General features: G+C 55.4%; 3 protein-coding genes across 6 annotated transcripts in view; 1 reads left to right on the top strand and 2 right to left on the bottom strand.

Annotated features, from left to right (window-relative positions):
- Window positions 1-3878, top strand: part of PDCD11 (programmed cell death 11) — a 30909-nt gene extending 27031 nt beyond the window's left edge. For both annotated transcript variants that reach the window (XM_068949754.1, XM_068949753.1), the window contains exons 35-36: window positions 17-182; window positions 1120-3878. In XM_068949754.1, coding sequence (XP_068805855.1) covers window positions 17-182; window positions 1120-1291 — 338 coding nt within the window. In that variant the 3' untranslated portion in view covers window positions 1292-3878. The remainder of the gene's footprint in view (window positions 1-16; window positions 183-1119) is intronic.
- Window positions 3823-10574, bottom strand: CALHM2 (calcium homeostasis modulator family member 2). Of its 3 annotated transcripts, XR_011142120.1 has the most exons (6): window positions 10254-10574; window positions 9771-10075; window positions 6413-7404; window positions 5555-5980; window positions 5250-5447; window positions 3823-3933 (listed from the first exon to the last, which is right to left on the bottom strand). XR_011142120.1 is itself a non-coding variant. In XM_068949755.1 (5 exons), the coding sequence occupies exons 3-4, from the start codon at window positions 6953-6955 to the stop codon at window positions 5564-5566; spliced, it is 960 nt and encodes a 319-aa protein (XP_068805856.1). In that variant the 5' UTR covers window positions 6956-7404; window positions 9771-10075; window positions 10254-10574; the 3' UTR covers window positions 4051-5447; window positions 5555-5563. The 3 variants fall into 3 exon arrangements, 2 of the variants coding, with proteins under 2 accessions (XP_068805856.1, XP_068805857.1); XM_068949755.1 differs by lacking the exon at window positions 3823-3933 and having other exon boundaries at window positions 4051-5447; XM_068949756.1 differs by lacking the exon at window positions 3823-3933 and having other exon boundaries at window positions 4051-5447; window positions 5559-5980.
- Window positions 10575-12329: 1755 nt separating this feature from the next.
- Window positions 12330-14536, bottom strand: CALHM1 (calcium homeostasis modulator 1). Its single transcript, XM_068951241.1, has 2 exons — window positions 13988-14536; window positions 12330-12791 (listed from the first exon to the last, which is right to left on the bottom strand). The coding sequence occupies exons 1-2, from the start codon at window positions 14534-14536 to the stop codon at window positions 12330-12332; spliced, it is 1011 nt and encodes a 336-aa protein (XP_068807342.1).
- Window positions 14537-14850: the final 314 nt, after the last annotated feature.

Genomic DNA, 14850 nt, shown 5'->3' with positions numbered 1-14850 from the left:
TCGTTACTTGTTCTAGATGTGGATGTCATTTCAAAGTTTGCACAGCTCGAGTTCCGCTTTGGGGACCCAGAACATGCTAAGGCCCTGTTTGAGAGCACCCTCACCAGCTATCCCAAGCGTACGGACATCTGGTCCATCTACATGGACATCATGATCAAACATGGCAGCCAGAAGGAAGTACGGTGAGTCCTGCCACAGCGAGTGGGAGGGCCAAGTCCGGCACTTGGAGCAACACTTGAAAAGAGCAAATACCCTGCAGCATAAGGCTTTCAAGGGCCTCCCAGAGCAAAGGAGAATTTGTATCACCTGGAGAAGGAATACTGGGGTGTGTGGAAAGGCTTATCCTTGCCAGCACTGAGGAGACTCCAAGGAGATCTGCAGGGCAGAGTGGGGCTGATCTGTAAAGGGTGACCTGCATGACAAAAACAAGGTGACCTGCACTGAGGGCATCAGTGAGGTCAATCCTGCACTCTTAGTGGGGATGCTAGCTTGGTGATGGTCTCTCCTGGGTTTGTCAGAATCCGTAATGTGGTTGTGCCAAGCTGCTCTGAAGGTCAGGTGCCTTGACAACTGCAATGCTGTCATAGCTGCTTGTCATGCTGTTTGTTTAACTCTGCTCTTACTAAGTCTGCACAGGTAGTCTCTGAGCAAACTGATCTCCAAGGCTGAGCTGTCCCTATGGAGAGACGACGTTGCCCTGTCCTGTCTTAGGAGCGAAATTAAGCATTGCTTTCTGGCATATCTCCTGACATAAAAATGGACAGATTGGTCACTGTCTCTTTGCTGAGAGTTGACAAAAGGAACTCCGGCTTCCCACACTGGGGATCTAGCTTTGGCCCTTCATGAACAGAGAGTCAAATAAAGTGGCTGGGTCTTAGCCTAAGTTGACCAGCAACCTTTGAGCTCTGCAAGCCCTAGATAGCCCTAGATCTGCAAGATAGAAGCCGTCTGCTTCAAGGTATTGGCCAGTTCTTAGGAATCTCTTGCTTCAAGCACCAGCGCTTTGCAGCAGATTGAATGTCTCTCCTGAGTTTGTTCTTTATTCAGAGGCAGGATGTAGAGCTTGTGTTGAGCACTGTCACCAACACAGTGATCTGAATGGCCTTTGGTTTCTTGCAGGGACATCTTTGAGAGGGTCATACACCTCAGCTTGGCACCCAAGAGGATGAAGTTCTTCTTTAAACGCTACCTGGATTATGAGAAGAGATATGGTACAGCAGAAACTGTTCTGGCTGTTAAAACAGCAGCACTAGAGTACGTGGAAGCCAAGAGTTCCCTTGCTGAGAGCTAAATACTGAGCAAGTAGAACCAGAGAGACTCAGTTCTCCATGTGGTGTGGGAACTGAGAGGTGTGGAGTTCAACTGTGGGTGTCCATGGACAGCGAGTTTCCTGAGAGTATCGTTGTAGGACTAAACCAAACTGGAACAACAAATCGTCTAAAGAAAAGATCCGATAAATGCTTGCAGCTTTGTCTAGCTGTTAAAAATTAGCCTAGTCTGTTGATGACTTCGAAGCCAGTTATTTAAATATAGACTATTTTATAATCGGTTCCAGCAATCAGCCCTACCTGTTCTGCTTTCCTATGGAAATGATGCAGTTGTGACCTCCTATTTTTAAGTACGATGATACCCTGTAAATTAATTTCTCTGTGTCAAATGGCAGAGAAGATTCTTGCCTTTTGCCTAAATTAACTCTTCAAAAGATTTGTCTCGAGTGCCTTTGTGCTGCCAGCAGTTGGCAGAACAATACCGAATCAGAGAATGGTTGAGGCTGGAAGGTACCTCTGGAGATCTAGTCCAATCCCCCGGCTCAAAGCGGGGTCAATGAGAGCAGGTTGCCCAGAACCATGTCCTGTTGGGTTTTGAATATCTCCAGGGATGGAGATGCCATAGCCTCTTTGGGTTACCTGTTCCAGTGTTCAGTCACCCTTAAAGCTTTTTCTTATGTTTAAACAGAACTTACTGTATTTCAGTTTGTGCCCATTGCTTCTTGTCCTTTCGCTGGACACCACAGAAAAGAGCCTGGCTCTGTTGTCTTTAAATACCCAATGGGAGAGTGTATACACGTTGATAGTATCCCCCTGAGCCTTCTTTTTTTGAGGCTAAACAGTCCTTCTCTTTGTGTCAGATGCTCCAATCCTTTAATCGTCTGTGTGGCCCTTTGCTGGACCTGACCCAGTATGTCCATGTCTGTCTTGTACTGGGGAGTCCAGCAGTCCAAGTGTGGCTTCAGCTGTGCTGAATTAGAGGAGAAGGATCAACCTGCTGGCAGTGCTCTTCCTAATGCAGCCCTGGAGGCCTTTTAGCCACAAGGGCACATGCCTTTAAAGCCCACAGCATCCAATTATGATGGATTCCATGATCTCAGCTCTCTCTGATAACAAACTGCTAGTGATGGATGAGAAAAAATAGTGATTTTCAGTAGCGGTTGTCTGTTGAGAGAGATCAATGAGGTCAGAGAAGAAAATTTTTCTTCCTGTGCTGAAAAATAACTGATCCCAATCTAGCCTTCTACTTGGGAATAGCTAAGCATCTTGGGCATTTATGTAGGCTTTATCACTGGTGTCAGTGCTTTATGATCCTTATTCTTGTAACACTGTGGTACAGCGTGGATGTGATCCTCTCTTTTACAGATGAGGAACTGAAGGGGAGGGGGAAAGTTGCGTATACAAACACATGTGATTATCCAGTGAGGAATCTAGGTTGTGGGTGCCCCGCTTCAAAATATCAAATTTGAAGTCTTACTGTAGGGACCTCCAAACCAGAGCTCCCATGGACCCAGCTGCTCTGCCTCTGTGGATAGCCAGTGTCAGTAGGGCTGAATGATTCAGAATTTGATTCATTCCCACATCCGCTGGGATCCAGAAACAAGTCATTTCACTGCTTACCCCAAGGGAGGGCTGGGTACTGTACATATTCTCAAAGTTTGCCTAATGCTCTCCTAGGGGAGGAGGCTGCCTGCAACATCCAGTAGCAGCTGCTGCTTTCTTTTAAAACATAGCTGGAGAGATGGTGGCTTTTTTTTTTTTTTTAAACAAATTGCAGAATGCAATACTTAAGTATTGCAATAGCAACCAACGTCCCTTTGAGGTGTTATTTCTTTTCAGCAACTGGGGTTATTATAGTCTCTACGATAGCCAGCAGGGCAAATGAAAAGACCTGTGTGTAATTCTCTCTGCTGGAGGAGCCTGGTTTAAACCCTTCTTGCTGTTGGGAAAAGTGCCCTAAAGTGCCCTAATGAGCAAGCTGCTGACTGCTCTATGCTGGGGCTGTTTTCAGCCTCCATAGGCTGAGCGGAGAGCGTGCGAGTTCACAGCGTGCCAGGAAGACAGGCAGCTGAACTTCCCTCTTGGTGCTTCAGTGAGAGGCCTAGACTACTTGCTTACAGTGAGCTTAAAAGCTATGTGACTTAACATCCTGCTTTCAGTATTTTTGCAGAAGTTAATCAAATCTAAACTCCTTCCTTTCTCCCCCCCCCCCACACTTCCTTGTTTTCCTCTTTGCATCCAGCCTTTCCCACACCTCTGTAGCCCTTGCTCTGACTCCTTTTCCTGCTTTGGTACTTTCTCCCTTGGGCTGCCCTCGCTGGAGAACGATGAGTGCCTGGTGTTGCTGGGAGCCAGGCTTCCCCACAAATGCAAGGCAAATCTGTGAAGAAGCCCAACAGGAGTCCAAGGATTTCTTGCCCGTTAAGCAGTGTAGTCGCCTTTCTACAGAGAGGGAGTACCCTCCAAATCTTTCTTTCAAGCAGACATATTTGTAAACAGGTTTATAAATATATTTCCCTTCCTTTGCTGCAAATATGTACCTTGACTTATCATAAAATCTGTACTTCTCATTGCAAGAATGACTAAAAAGCCGTGTTTACTAACTTGTAATGTGTGGCGATGCTTTAAAACTTCAGGTCCAGAAGTCATCTGAATAAGAGAGGATCTGAATGTTTAACAGAAAGAAAAGGTAAATTCCTAGTCCTTGTGTTCATTAAAATATGCCTTCTGAGCCCCCCCCCCCCCCCCCCGAAAAAAAACCCTGAAAGGCAATGAAAAAGGATTCTCATTTAATAATTTATTTCAAATCTCTTTGAATTTAAGCCTGTCTCAGTTCAGTGGAGTTGAGTCATGCTTTTTAAACAATTTAAGGCTTTTCAGTAAAAGGCACAGTATAAAACTAAAGGAAGCTTTATCTATAAAGAAACACTACAAATAGGAAAACCAAACTCCATTGTTCTGCCAACTCTTAAAATGGTATTGGCAATACAGGGCTGACCCTTAGGAGCAGGAGACTGCAGTGCCACAAGAACAGGCTTGAAGCCTCAGTCAGCACAGCAGCACAGTGAGATCAGTAATTTTACACCTATGTGGCCTCACTTTCAGAGTACAGCTGAGACCCTAAAACAGACTGTCTGCTGCAGGGATCACTTAAGGCAATGGAAGGAGTTTAAGAAAGTTCAGTGGTGTGGAGGGCTGCTCTCTGCATCCCGTTCCCACTGATTCTTGTCACTGCAGGGTTGCAGTCTCGGCGGCAGAGAGGGTAAAGTGGTCTTTTGGCTAGCAAGTTTCTGGTCTCGTTCTCTGAAAGATGCTTACTTTGTATAGCCAACTAACCATGCTCATATGGTATAGTTACATGTATATAACTGGTTCTGGTTGCGATCTTGCTACAACACGCAACCTGATCTCGTAAATGGTTGGAGAAGAAATTCAGTGAGCTACAGACAACTGGTGTGATTCACTCCACGTACTGTTCCCTCTGAGCGTCCAGCAGCTAGCCTGGATGAGAGCTATTTGGCTGATGATGCTGTTCATGAACAGTTTATAAGCTCTTGGTTGTGACTGGGCTCATTTAAAATTCCAAGGCACTTCCAGTAAGGACAAAGGGAGTTTGGTGTCCCACCCAAATTCCAACTCGGTAATTACGGAGTCTCTCTCTAAATACTGGGAATTTCAGTGGTTCCTCCTGCCTTTGTCTTTCAGATATTCGGTGTGCTGGTGTGTTACTGACCCCTTCCTTCCCAGATGCAATTGCATCCCAGTTGCCACAGGAATTTATCCGCTGCCTCCTTCTCTCCCTGCACTGTGCAGTCTGTAAAGCGCTCTGGGACCTGTGCATAACAGGCACCGCAAAACTGTGCGACAAGATACTGGCGTCAGTAAAACAAGCACGTGCGTGTGATGAGCTGGTACCACCCCCTCGGTGGAGGAGACAAGTTAGACTTGCAGCAGTCATAATTAGAAACGAATCGTGCCCACCTTTTACTTCCACGAAGTTTCTGCTGGTGCAGGAGACAGCAGGGCGCACCAGCAGCCTGGAGATAAGGTGCGCATCTGCTCTTTGCTCCAATCATCTCTCTGAGAGAAGCAGCAAGACAGTTGTCTCCGAGGGAGGGGTTCCCCAGCTTAGTGAATTGCTTATCAGTCTGCACCCTGAGGCTGTTGATCCCTTTTCACCTGCAGAGAGAAATAATCCTGCTAAGAGGAATATTCCCAGTGAAACAGTCAGCCACACACCAATACTGATAGGCCAATCAGGTGGTCTAGGGAACTGGTCCGAGTACCTGCCTGCCTTAGGAAGCCAGAAAGAGCATTTCGTGGCCTTCAGGGCTTGGCCCATTGCCTTCCACCCCTTTGGCCCATTTATGGAGCCGGCTGTAGAGAGGGAAGCCCTTGTTTTCCCGGTAGATGTAGACTCCGGTGATGGCGTTCCACTGGGTGCTCGGCTGGACACCCTCCACAGGGAACTCCTGCACCAGCTCCTTCTCCTCCTTGTCCAGGGCCACGAAGCCAAAGAAGTGCTTCACGTTCTTGGCCGCCAGGACCCTAGAGTGGATCTCAGCCGTGCGTCGGAAGAGCTTGTCCTCATTGGAGCGGTACTGGTCCCAGTAGGCCTCCTGCCGGTAGCTCAGTGGGGAGCAGCAGTGCTTCAGGCACTTGGTAAGGAAAACCAGGACTGCAACTATCCCGATGAGCAGCCAGCCGAAGAGCTGAGAGAGAGAGGCTGCATTAGGACATGGCGAGGCAGCCTTCCTCTTCCCCACCCCTTCCCACCTTGGGGGGCCCCACGGGGGTCTGCTGGCACACTGGTTTTGTGCCTTCACCAGCAATGGGAATTATTAGCTGCTTTGGAGAGAGGAGGGTGATCAGACACTGGGGCTGCCAAGGACACAGCAAGGCTGTGGGGTAAACCCCAGGCGTCCTCCCCTGTCCATCAGCCCTGCTTGGGGGGATGTGAAAGGCTGTAACACAGCCTCATCTCCTGGGCAGCGAGAACCTCATGACTGCCAGTCCTCTCATCTCTGTGCTTTCACCACAGCTGCAAACCGACCCCCTTGAGCCACGAATGGGACCTCAGCGGCTGCTAACAAGCCTCTGCCAGTGGTCAGCGCCACCTACAGCCTTCACCCTGGCGTACCTACCTGGGACTCGTATCTCAGCCTCCTGGTCACTTCGTCCCTAAACTTGGTCAAGTTCGCTGGGATATCTTTACAGGGGAACCTGGCCAGGGCCTCGGCCCCGTACTCGGCCGGAAACTTATCCAGGGAGGTGGGCTTGACGAACTCGCTGAGGGCGCAGATGTAGGCCTCCCCACGGAGCAGCGAGATGACTGACCAGGTGACGGGTGCCACAGCGGCCCGGCCCATGATGGAACCAAAGAGGAGGAAGGTGGCCGCGACAGAGAAGTTCTTTGTGCCTCGCTTGTGGCACTCGGCCACCACGTTCCAGGTGTGGTTGTTCCAGATGACGCCGATGAGGAAGAGCACCAGGGCCGGGACACCGATGGCGGCCAGGCCATAGATGTAATTGTGGGCTGGGGAGCAGGGGCAGTGGAAGGCCACAACCGAGAAAAGCTCCTCACTGCCCACTGTACCCAGGGCCACCAGGCCATTGAAAATCATCACGTCTTTGCTCTTGAAGAACAGGGAGAGGAAGCGGAAGTTTTCAGCAATGAGGGCAGCCATCTCGTCCTTGGGGCAGGGAGCAAGAGGAGGTGTGTACTGCGGTCAGAGGCCGTGCTGGCCTACCTTGTAGCACCTAGAGTAACGCTGCTGGGGGATGAGATATCCTCGGGTCTGCTAACATCCAAGGAGCTGCTCTTGGAGCGCAACACCTTCTTGTCTGCTGCCTCCTCCCACCCTGTGTCCCAGGTGCCCCTTTGGAGGACGTAAGGTGCTGATTGCCAATGCCTGGGCTATTTGAAAAGGAACCAAAGAGGGATTCAGCCCAAGCATCAAGGAAAAGCTCAGTTTCCCACTGAACTCTGCAGAAGAGTATCTGCAGCAAAGGTTACTAACAGGAAAATTGAAGGAGTTGTTTCTGCCCCTGTTGTTGGCATGCTCTTCTTTCCTTCTCTTTGTCTTTAGTCGCCTACCACATAGGCAATTACCATGAGCGTTGCCATCTTCCAAGCCTGCAACGAAGAAGGATGCAGCGTTATCGAGGAACTGGACCAGAGCACTGGGGTTTGAGATGTGTCCCCAACTCTGCCGTTGACTCACACTCCAGCCCTGACACAAACAGCACTTGCTTGCTCGTGACCAGTTTGCAGGTGCTGTGGGATTTACCTCCCTCTTTAGACCTAATGAGTTAATATTTAGTAATAGGCACAGGAATGTGAACGAAATAGCAAGAGGTGGGCCCACTGGGTGGCTTGAGTTTGCCCAGCAGGTTTGGGTGCAGGAATGTTTCCCAGCTGGTGGGACACGGTTTGTGAGGCCAAGCTGCGCTTGCTGAGCATGAGACCAGTGCTGGCTGGCCATGTCTCCAGAGCATCGAGTCATGAGAAGCTGAGGTCGGGCTGGTCAAGGGGTCACTCTGGCCATGGGACGGGGCAGAGCTGGACTCTGTGTGTGTGTCTTCCCCTGTCCTGAGGCTAGTCAACACAGGTCACCTACCAGGGGCCCTGCGCTAGTGCAGCCTCACTTCCCCGTCGGCAGCCTGTGCCCATCTCCTTAGGATACATGCTGCAACAGGAGGCAAGAGGGTACTCAGGGAGCTGTTGATACCAGCAAGAGAATTTATTTTCTGGAAAAGTGAAGCCATTTCCCGTGATGACCCAAGATACGAACACCAAAAATGATTGTGCCGACAGAGCTGGGCCAGTAATTACATCAGAGTTTTTGCTAGGACTGGGTGTGATAGGGCCATCTTTTTCTCTCCTACATTTGACTGACATAACTCTACTTGACAGCCTGGCCCAGAGGCTTGGCCCAGCCTCTTCCACCCCGGCTGTATTTGAAACCTGCAACCAACACGCCTCGGTGCCAGCCACGCACTGCCGTGTGGCTGTGCAGCTTCCTCCAGCCCCGTTGTCTCGAGACAGTGCTGGTTATGCTGGGACCCCCCTCGCCTGGCAGGGCTGGTCCGGGCTGTGCCTGCAAGTGAACGTCACAGCAATGCCCACTCCTGCAGTGCCGTGGTACCGGGGCCTTGATATCCCCTTGCAAACTGCATTTAATTAATTTCTTCCTTTTTAATTAATTTCTTCCTTTTCATCGTGTGCCCTGCACCAGCCCAGGGTTTCGTCTCAGGAAGTCCCAAACTCCTTGCAGGCTCTGGGAACCCTCACTCATGTGACGAAACCCACTGGCCTCAAGGGAACCGCGGTTTCCCTCGGTTTGCTGGATACAGGAAGGGCCCAGGCACCTGACTATCTGCCTCTGGAGGTTTGCGCAGGGCCAGCAGCGCTGGTGGCACATCTGTTGCACAGTTTAAGATGACACCAACGTGCCTCCCTCTGCTCTGCTGCCTCTTGCCGACAGGGAGGTGGGCTGGGCGGCCGGGCCGGACCGTCAGCAAGCTGCTGGCGTCCCCCCGGCTCTCCCGAGTCCCCGACCGCCTCCGGGGCTGTCCCGTAGCGACTTGGCTGGCACCAGGCCCCGGCCGCCCCGCTGAGCACAGCAGCTCGCAGGCAGTCCTGGCCCGCAGCCAGCCTGCGCCGAAACCTGCTGCCCGGGCACGCACTGGCGCGCAGCGGCGGAGGGTTTCCTCGTGCCAACGCCGAGGAAAAGCCCACGGGGCTGTCGGCGTTCGTGCCAACGGGACGAGGGGACCCTAATCCTCGCGGTCTCTCGGCAGGCTTGCTCGAGCCGTGCATGGGGTAAGAGGCCCTGGGGAAAGCGGCCTGATTTTCCTGGGCCTCCCGTGTTAAATCGCTGCTGTGCTTTGGCTCATCTGCCCTGCTGAAGCCGGTTGGACTCTGCTGCTCTGCGGGACGGGCCTTCGAACCCGTGGTCCTTCCTGCGCTAAAGTCAGCGGTGAGTGATAGCACCGAGTTCAAGCGCAAGCAGCCGAGGCCCGTAATGTCTTCCTGCATCTTCCCAGTTTTCCGTATGCAAAACTCCCTCGGCCAAGGAGACGGACCAGCCTCAAAGCGAAGCCACATGACGGCGAGTCAGGCGCAGAGCCCGGGCCGCCGCCGCGGGTGGCGCAGGGCGCTCGCAGCAGGCGCTGAGCCCGCGGACGGGTTCCCGTGCGCGCCGTTCAAAACCCTGTTGTTAGAGGTGGCGGCGGCGAATACGCCTGGTAAAACGCAGCCCTGCAACCCTCCTGCCAGAGCCCGGCCGCAAAGGAGGCAAAAACCGGAGGAGCTGGCAAACAGGAGTATGGGGATTGGGGGAGCTTCGCTCCTCCTCCACTTAGGGGTTATGTGGCCTGTTGGGGGGGGGGTAGGAGCGGAGGGGAAAAGGATGGTTGCAACCATTTACTTTTTAGCAGCCTCTGTTAAAGTCTTTGCCTGAAACTAACCTAAAAGCAAGAAAAAATGAAGTCACTTACTCCAAAGATTGCTTTAAACCACTCCTGGCGCCTCCCCAGCGTCCGGTGCGGTCTGCAGTGGGGCTCCGGGGCGGTGGGTTTCCCTGCAGCGAACACGTGGCGCGGACCTGGGCGCCCGCCCGGGACCCCGCTGACGGGCGAAGCGAACGCTGTGGCGAAGACAGCGGCAGCGTTTGGCAGCTTCCTCTTTGAGTTTGCAGCGCGTCCTCGGCTGTCAGCCTGTCGGCGGAGGGAGGAGATGGCCCTCGGGCCGGGCCGGGCCTGGGCGGGGGGTGGCGAGAGCAGGCACGAGTCGGCGGTTGCGCCTTAAAAAAAGAATAGTGAAAAAAGAGTGAGTCAGTGGAAAAACCGCATCGTCCCTCCTCGCATCGGCGATGCAGCTGTGCAAAGGCGGGCCGAGGCGGCCGGGAGGAGGCGGCGCGGGGGGAGCCCTCGGGCCCGCGTGAGGTGGCGGGAGCTGCCGCGTCCCCGGGGTCAGGTCACCTCCGGGTGGGTTTTGGAGTCGGTCAGGATGAGTTTCGTGCCAGAGCTAGGAGCCTCCCTCCGAGGGGCCGGGGCGAGGGGGAGCCGGGCGCGGGGGGCAGGATGCAGCCAGCGCGGAGGCGAGAGCAGCACATTCCTGCCCGACTCGGCTTTTCCGCTTTCCGCTTCCTCCGCAGACGGATGCCCGCGAGGCAGCGCAGGAGGCCTCCCTCCCTCCCTCCCTCCCTCCCTCTCCGCGTCTCGCCCCCGTCCCGCAGCCGCGGCCGGCTGGCAGCTCCTGCTGGGCCGGCTGCCGGGGCGGCAGGCCCGTCCTCCTTCCCTGGCTCCCGCCTCGCCGTGTCCGGCCCTGCCCGGAGGACGTCTTCACGGGAGCCAAACCTTCGGCAACACCCCTATTGCCTTCTGCCCCGGGGCAAAATTAAGCTAAGCGTAAATGTTTGCAACTCTTGGGACGACGGGGTCCTGCCTCCGGCCCCCGGGTCCGGGGGTCGCATCCGAACCCGCCCCTTCCCCGCGGGCCGCAGGGGCTGGCCGTGAAAGAGCCGTGCTGCGGCGCCAGGGCCTCGGCCTCCCGCCGCCGTGGCGGGGGCCGCGGAGGGACGGGGACGGGGCACAGCAGGGCGCTGGGGGTCCCGGAGCCGGGAGCGAGGGAGCATCGCCGCCTCCGCCGCCTGCCGGGGCCGGGGCGGGGAACGACGGGCCGGCGCCGCGTCGGAGGAGCGGGCCGGGAGCTGCGAGGAGCGCCGCTCGCCGAGGCGGGGAGGTCCGCCCGGCCTCCTCGCTTCTGCTGAGATGGCTGCGTCGGGGCAAAGCTGTGATCCTGGGGAAAATAAAAAAAAAATCTAAATTAAAAGTGCCAAAGCGCCTCTTTGCATAGGCGCGCTGGCTCTTTGGTATCTTAATGGATCTGCTCGGGAGCCTGCCAGCCCTGCGTGTTAATAGTCACCGCGGCGGGGCTGGGAGTACGCTCTTCTCGGTGAACCACTAGCACCGCCGAGCCGAAAATAATAGGAGTGGAAACCGCCTTTATCGTTTAATCTCTTTTGCTTTGTAAATCAAGTGTTGTGCCTATTAATTTCTGGGCAGGTGCCTTAATTAAAGTTTGGGATGTGAAGGTTAATGCAAAATCTGTGTCACGCTCCTTTCTCCTGGGAGTCAGCCCGATTCATCCTGCCCTTGACTACGCGCTTGCTCCTGGCCTCCCCGAGCAGCTCGCAGGGTTTCATTGTCGCTTTTGCCCTTTGTTCTTCCCTCCCGCAGCCTCCGTGGAGTTAGACACCGATAATTAAGGTTTACGTGAGCGACAGTCACCTCGGTTACTCGTGAGCCCTAAGAGGCTGGTTAAAAAAAGGCCGTGGTAGCAAAAACGTCAAGAGGCTGAGTGTTCAGAAGAAGGGACGCGGCAAGGGCAAAACTTGTACATCCAGAGGGGTTTTCCTTCCTTTCTAACGCAGCCGCGGGGATTGGGGAACGCTCTTCCGGGCTGGGCTTTCCATAGTCACCTCGAGGACCTGGATCCCGGGTAGATATTACGGACGTGAGCAGGCAGCCGGTACGGTCGAGGGACGGGGCTGCGTCCCCGCAGCCGGCGCCGGCACCGAGCCTGGCTGCCTCGCGCAAGCAAAGCCCCCGGCTCGCGCGGCCCCACCGCTCCTTCCAGCCGATCGGATAAAGAAACCCCGACCGCTTTTATAAACAGCTTTTACGAACCCGTGCGTCTGAGCACAGAGCTTGAACGGTAAACCAAAATTACTTGTTTGGCTCCTTGAACAAACACCCCGGAGGTTTTTGCAAGATCAGCCACATGCCGGGGAGGAAACCAGGCCGAGGCACAAGAATAAGCCGTCCTGCCGTGGGTGCAGGGCCAGGGGATGGGAGAAAAGTGTCCCCCCCCAACTTGTTTCCCCACCAGGGAGTTTTTAATAGTGCCTGAACCCGCGAGCGCGCTCCAGCTCTGCCGCGGGCCGCCACGAGCACGTGAAAAGCGAGAGGAAATGTTGCACATCTGGCAGCGTGGGCCGGGCGCAGATGGGCTTCGCTGCGGGACGAGCCCGGCTGGCACCCTTCGGGCGGCCGTCACACGTGGCTGTAGTAAGTGGCCACCTCCCTCCGGGGTGGCCCGGCCCCAGCCCCTGCCCCGGCCTGGCCGTTGGCGCTCGGCTCGGCGTCCGGGCGCAGGCGCAGTGGCGGCTTGCGCTTGTGCCAGCTCTGCAACGCGGTGTTCACGGCGCCCCGGTCGGTGATGCCCAAGAGCTTCTCGGCCGCCTCCGCGGCGCCGGCGGGGGCTTTCGCGGCGGGCGGCGAGCAGCGCCCGGCCGCCAGCTCCTCGCTCACGCTCGCGAAGAACTGCTGGATGCAGGCGCGGGCGAAGCTGCGGGCGTGCTCCCGGCAGGTCTCGTCGAACAGCCGGCGCTCGATGTCGGCGTAGTGGGACCAGTACTTGCTCTTCAGGAAGGCCGCCTGGGTGAAGCAGGGCCGCAGCGATCTGACCAGGAAAGCCAGCAGCGTCACCAGCAGCACGAAGCACCAGCCCAGCGCCTGCAGGGGCGAGGGGGGACCTGAGCGTCACGCGGGGAAGAGCCTGCCGGGGTGCGTGACTCCCCTTGGGACGTTTGGCTACGTTCACCTTGCAGAGGCAAATGTACGGTGGCGGTGCATGAGCACGTGCGCGGTAGTTGTGTCAGATGCACGCACGACCACAGCAGCTCTCTGCTTTTCGGCTGTATTTTGCATGAGCAGGCAGTGACTAAATAAATAATACCAGCCCACATCAAGCACCCAGCCCAAGGTCCCGCCGCTGTGGGTCGCCGGGGCCGTGCAGGCAGAGCTCGCTGGAGGAGGCTGCGGTGCAAACACAGCCCTCATAGTGCACCCGGGGGGAGGCTGCGTGGAGGCACTGCGACTCCCTGGGAGCCCTTCCCGCAGTGCGGTGCCCGGGTCTGCTCCTGTCTGAACGGGAAAATCGGCTGCATATCCTTGGGGAAGTCATCGTGCCTCAGTTTCTTTTCTTAAAGCAGGGATGATCATTCTTATCTGCCCCAAGGAGTGCAGGGAGGGGTGGGGTTGAGTTGCTGAATATCCCCTCTCTGTGTTAGGATACATAATATCTTGGCTGTGTATTTAAATAGTAATATATATGAGTGACCGTACTGGGTCAGAGCATCCTGTCACCAATGGTGGCCAAAAGCAGAAAGCATGAGAAGGATTAAGTACAGGCCAAGCAGTTCGTGACACTTCTTCATTTGTGGCTAGCTGTTGGGGTTAAAAAACAAGTGCTGGCTGCTTCCACGCAAGGGGCAAACGCAAGCGGTATAGACAGTTACCAGCACATCACTTGCGCGTGTTGCAATAAGCAGCCAGAGCAACCACCAGTGACCAATGAGTTATGATAGTGGATGGCAAACTGCCAGCTGCGTAATAACACCCACGTGAATCCCTGGTCCGCGGGCTGCTTCAGTCAAGGGGCCATATAACTCCTTGTATAACTGCCATATAACTACCTGGGCACAGCGTCGGAGGCCGAGACGGGGGACCAAATTACGGGGACGAATCATGGCTGTAATCTCAGCACCATGCTGGAGGCACAATGCTTTGTTTGAGCACCTTGCGCCCCTGCAGAACTGCCCGTCTTGCTTCCTGCAGCTTTACTGCCACCAGGATTTCCCCTGGAGGGAAGGGCTCCGGCTGAGGGCACCCGGCCTCGCACAGCGGCCGCGGGGCTGCTCGCCTCTTACCTGTGAGACGCAGCGCAGGTACCTGACCGCCACTTCGCTGGCGATGAGCTCCTGCCCGTCGTAGAGCTCCCGGCAGGGGATCCGGGCCAGTATCCGCCGGAGCTCCCCGTCGGAGAGGCCGGGGCGGCTGCCGTTGCCCAGCGCCTCCACGGGCAGCGCGGTGCAGAAGGCGCACAGGACGCACTTGCCGTCCAGCAGCGTCACCGAGACCCAGACCACCGGGGCGATGAGGGCCCGCTGCGCCATGGAGCAGAACATGTAGCGCAGGACGGCCGGGTCCTTCCCCCTCCGGCCCCGCGGTCGCGTCCACTCCTCCGCCAGCATGGACACGTTGTTGTTCATCACGAAGCCCAGCAGGAACAGGATGAGGGGGGGCACCAGGAGGACGCCCAGCCCGTAGGCCAGGTTGTACCGTGGCAGGCAGGGGCAGTTGAAGTCAAAGGCTGAATACATCTGGGCGCTGGCGAGGGCCATGATCCCACAGATGCCGTTCATGAACGACTCCTGGTTGGACTGGAGGAACTGGAAGATCATCCGGAATTTGTCCATCTTCACCTTGGCCCCTTACACCTCCCTCCTTGCTGGGACCCACGCCGAGACCTCGGTTTACTTCATTTGTTCAGGCCCTCTCTGCAAAGATGGATGTCAGCAAGCGTCTCTGCAGCTGACTGCTTCGCTTGCGCAGTCTCACGCCCCAGTATTTAGAGCAGGGGACTCAGCCATTCTTTTCTGCTCATTTTGCTGCTTGCAAAAGTTCAGGATTCACTTCTCCCTTCTCCTTTTCTGCATCCGCGGGGCCCAGCTTGTTTCCAGACCCCTAAACCCGTCATTGGTCTTATCCACATCCCCATTTCTGCAGCTTC

This window comes from Struthio camelus, chromosome 7 (genome assembly GCF_040807025.1).
Source record: "Struthio camelus isolate bStrCam1 chromosome 7, bStrCam1.hap1, whole genome shotgun sequence".
Taxonomy (NCBI): domain Eukaryota; kingdom Metazoa; phylum Chordata; class Aves; order Struthioniformes; family Struthionidae; genus Struthio; species Struthio camelus.
This window is presented reverse-complemented; position numbering and strand designations above follow the sequence as displayed.

Excerpts from the sequence above, each read along its gene's own strand:
- CALHM2 (XM_068949755.1), bottom strand. The coding sequence starts at position 6,955 with ATGGCTGCCCTCATTGCTGAAAACTTCCGCTTCCTCTCCCTGTTCTTC. Across the intron at positions 5,981-6,412 it reads GGCTGAGATACGAGTCCCAG|CTCTTCGGCTGGCTGCTCAT; the intron begins GTAGGTACGCCA and ends TCTCTCTCTCAG.
- CALHM1 (XM_068951241.1), bottom strand. The coding sequence starts at position 14,536 with ATGGACAAATTCCGGATGATCTTCCAGTTCCTCCAGTCCAACCAGGAG. Across the intron at positions 12,792-13,987 it reads ACCTGCGCTGCGTCTCACAG|GCGCTGGGCTGGTGCTTCGT; the intron begins GTAAGAGGCGAG and ends TCGCCCCTGCAG.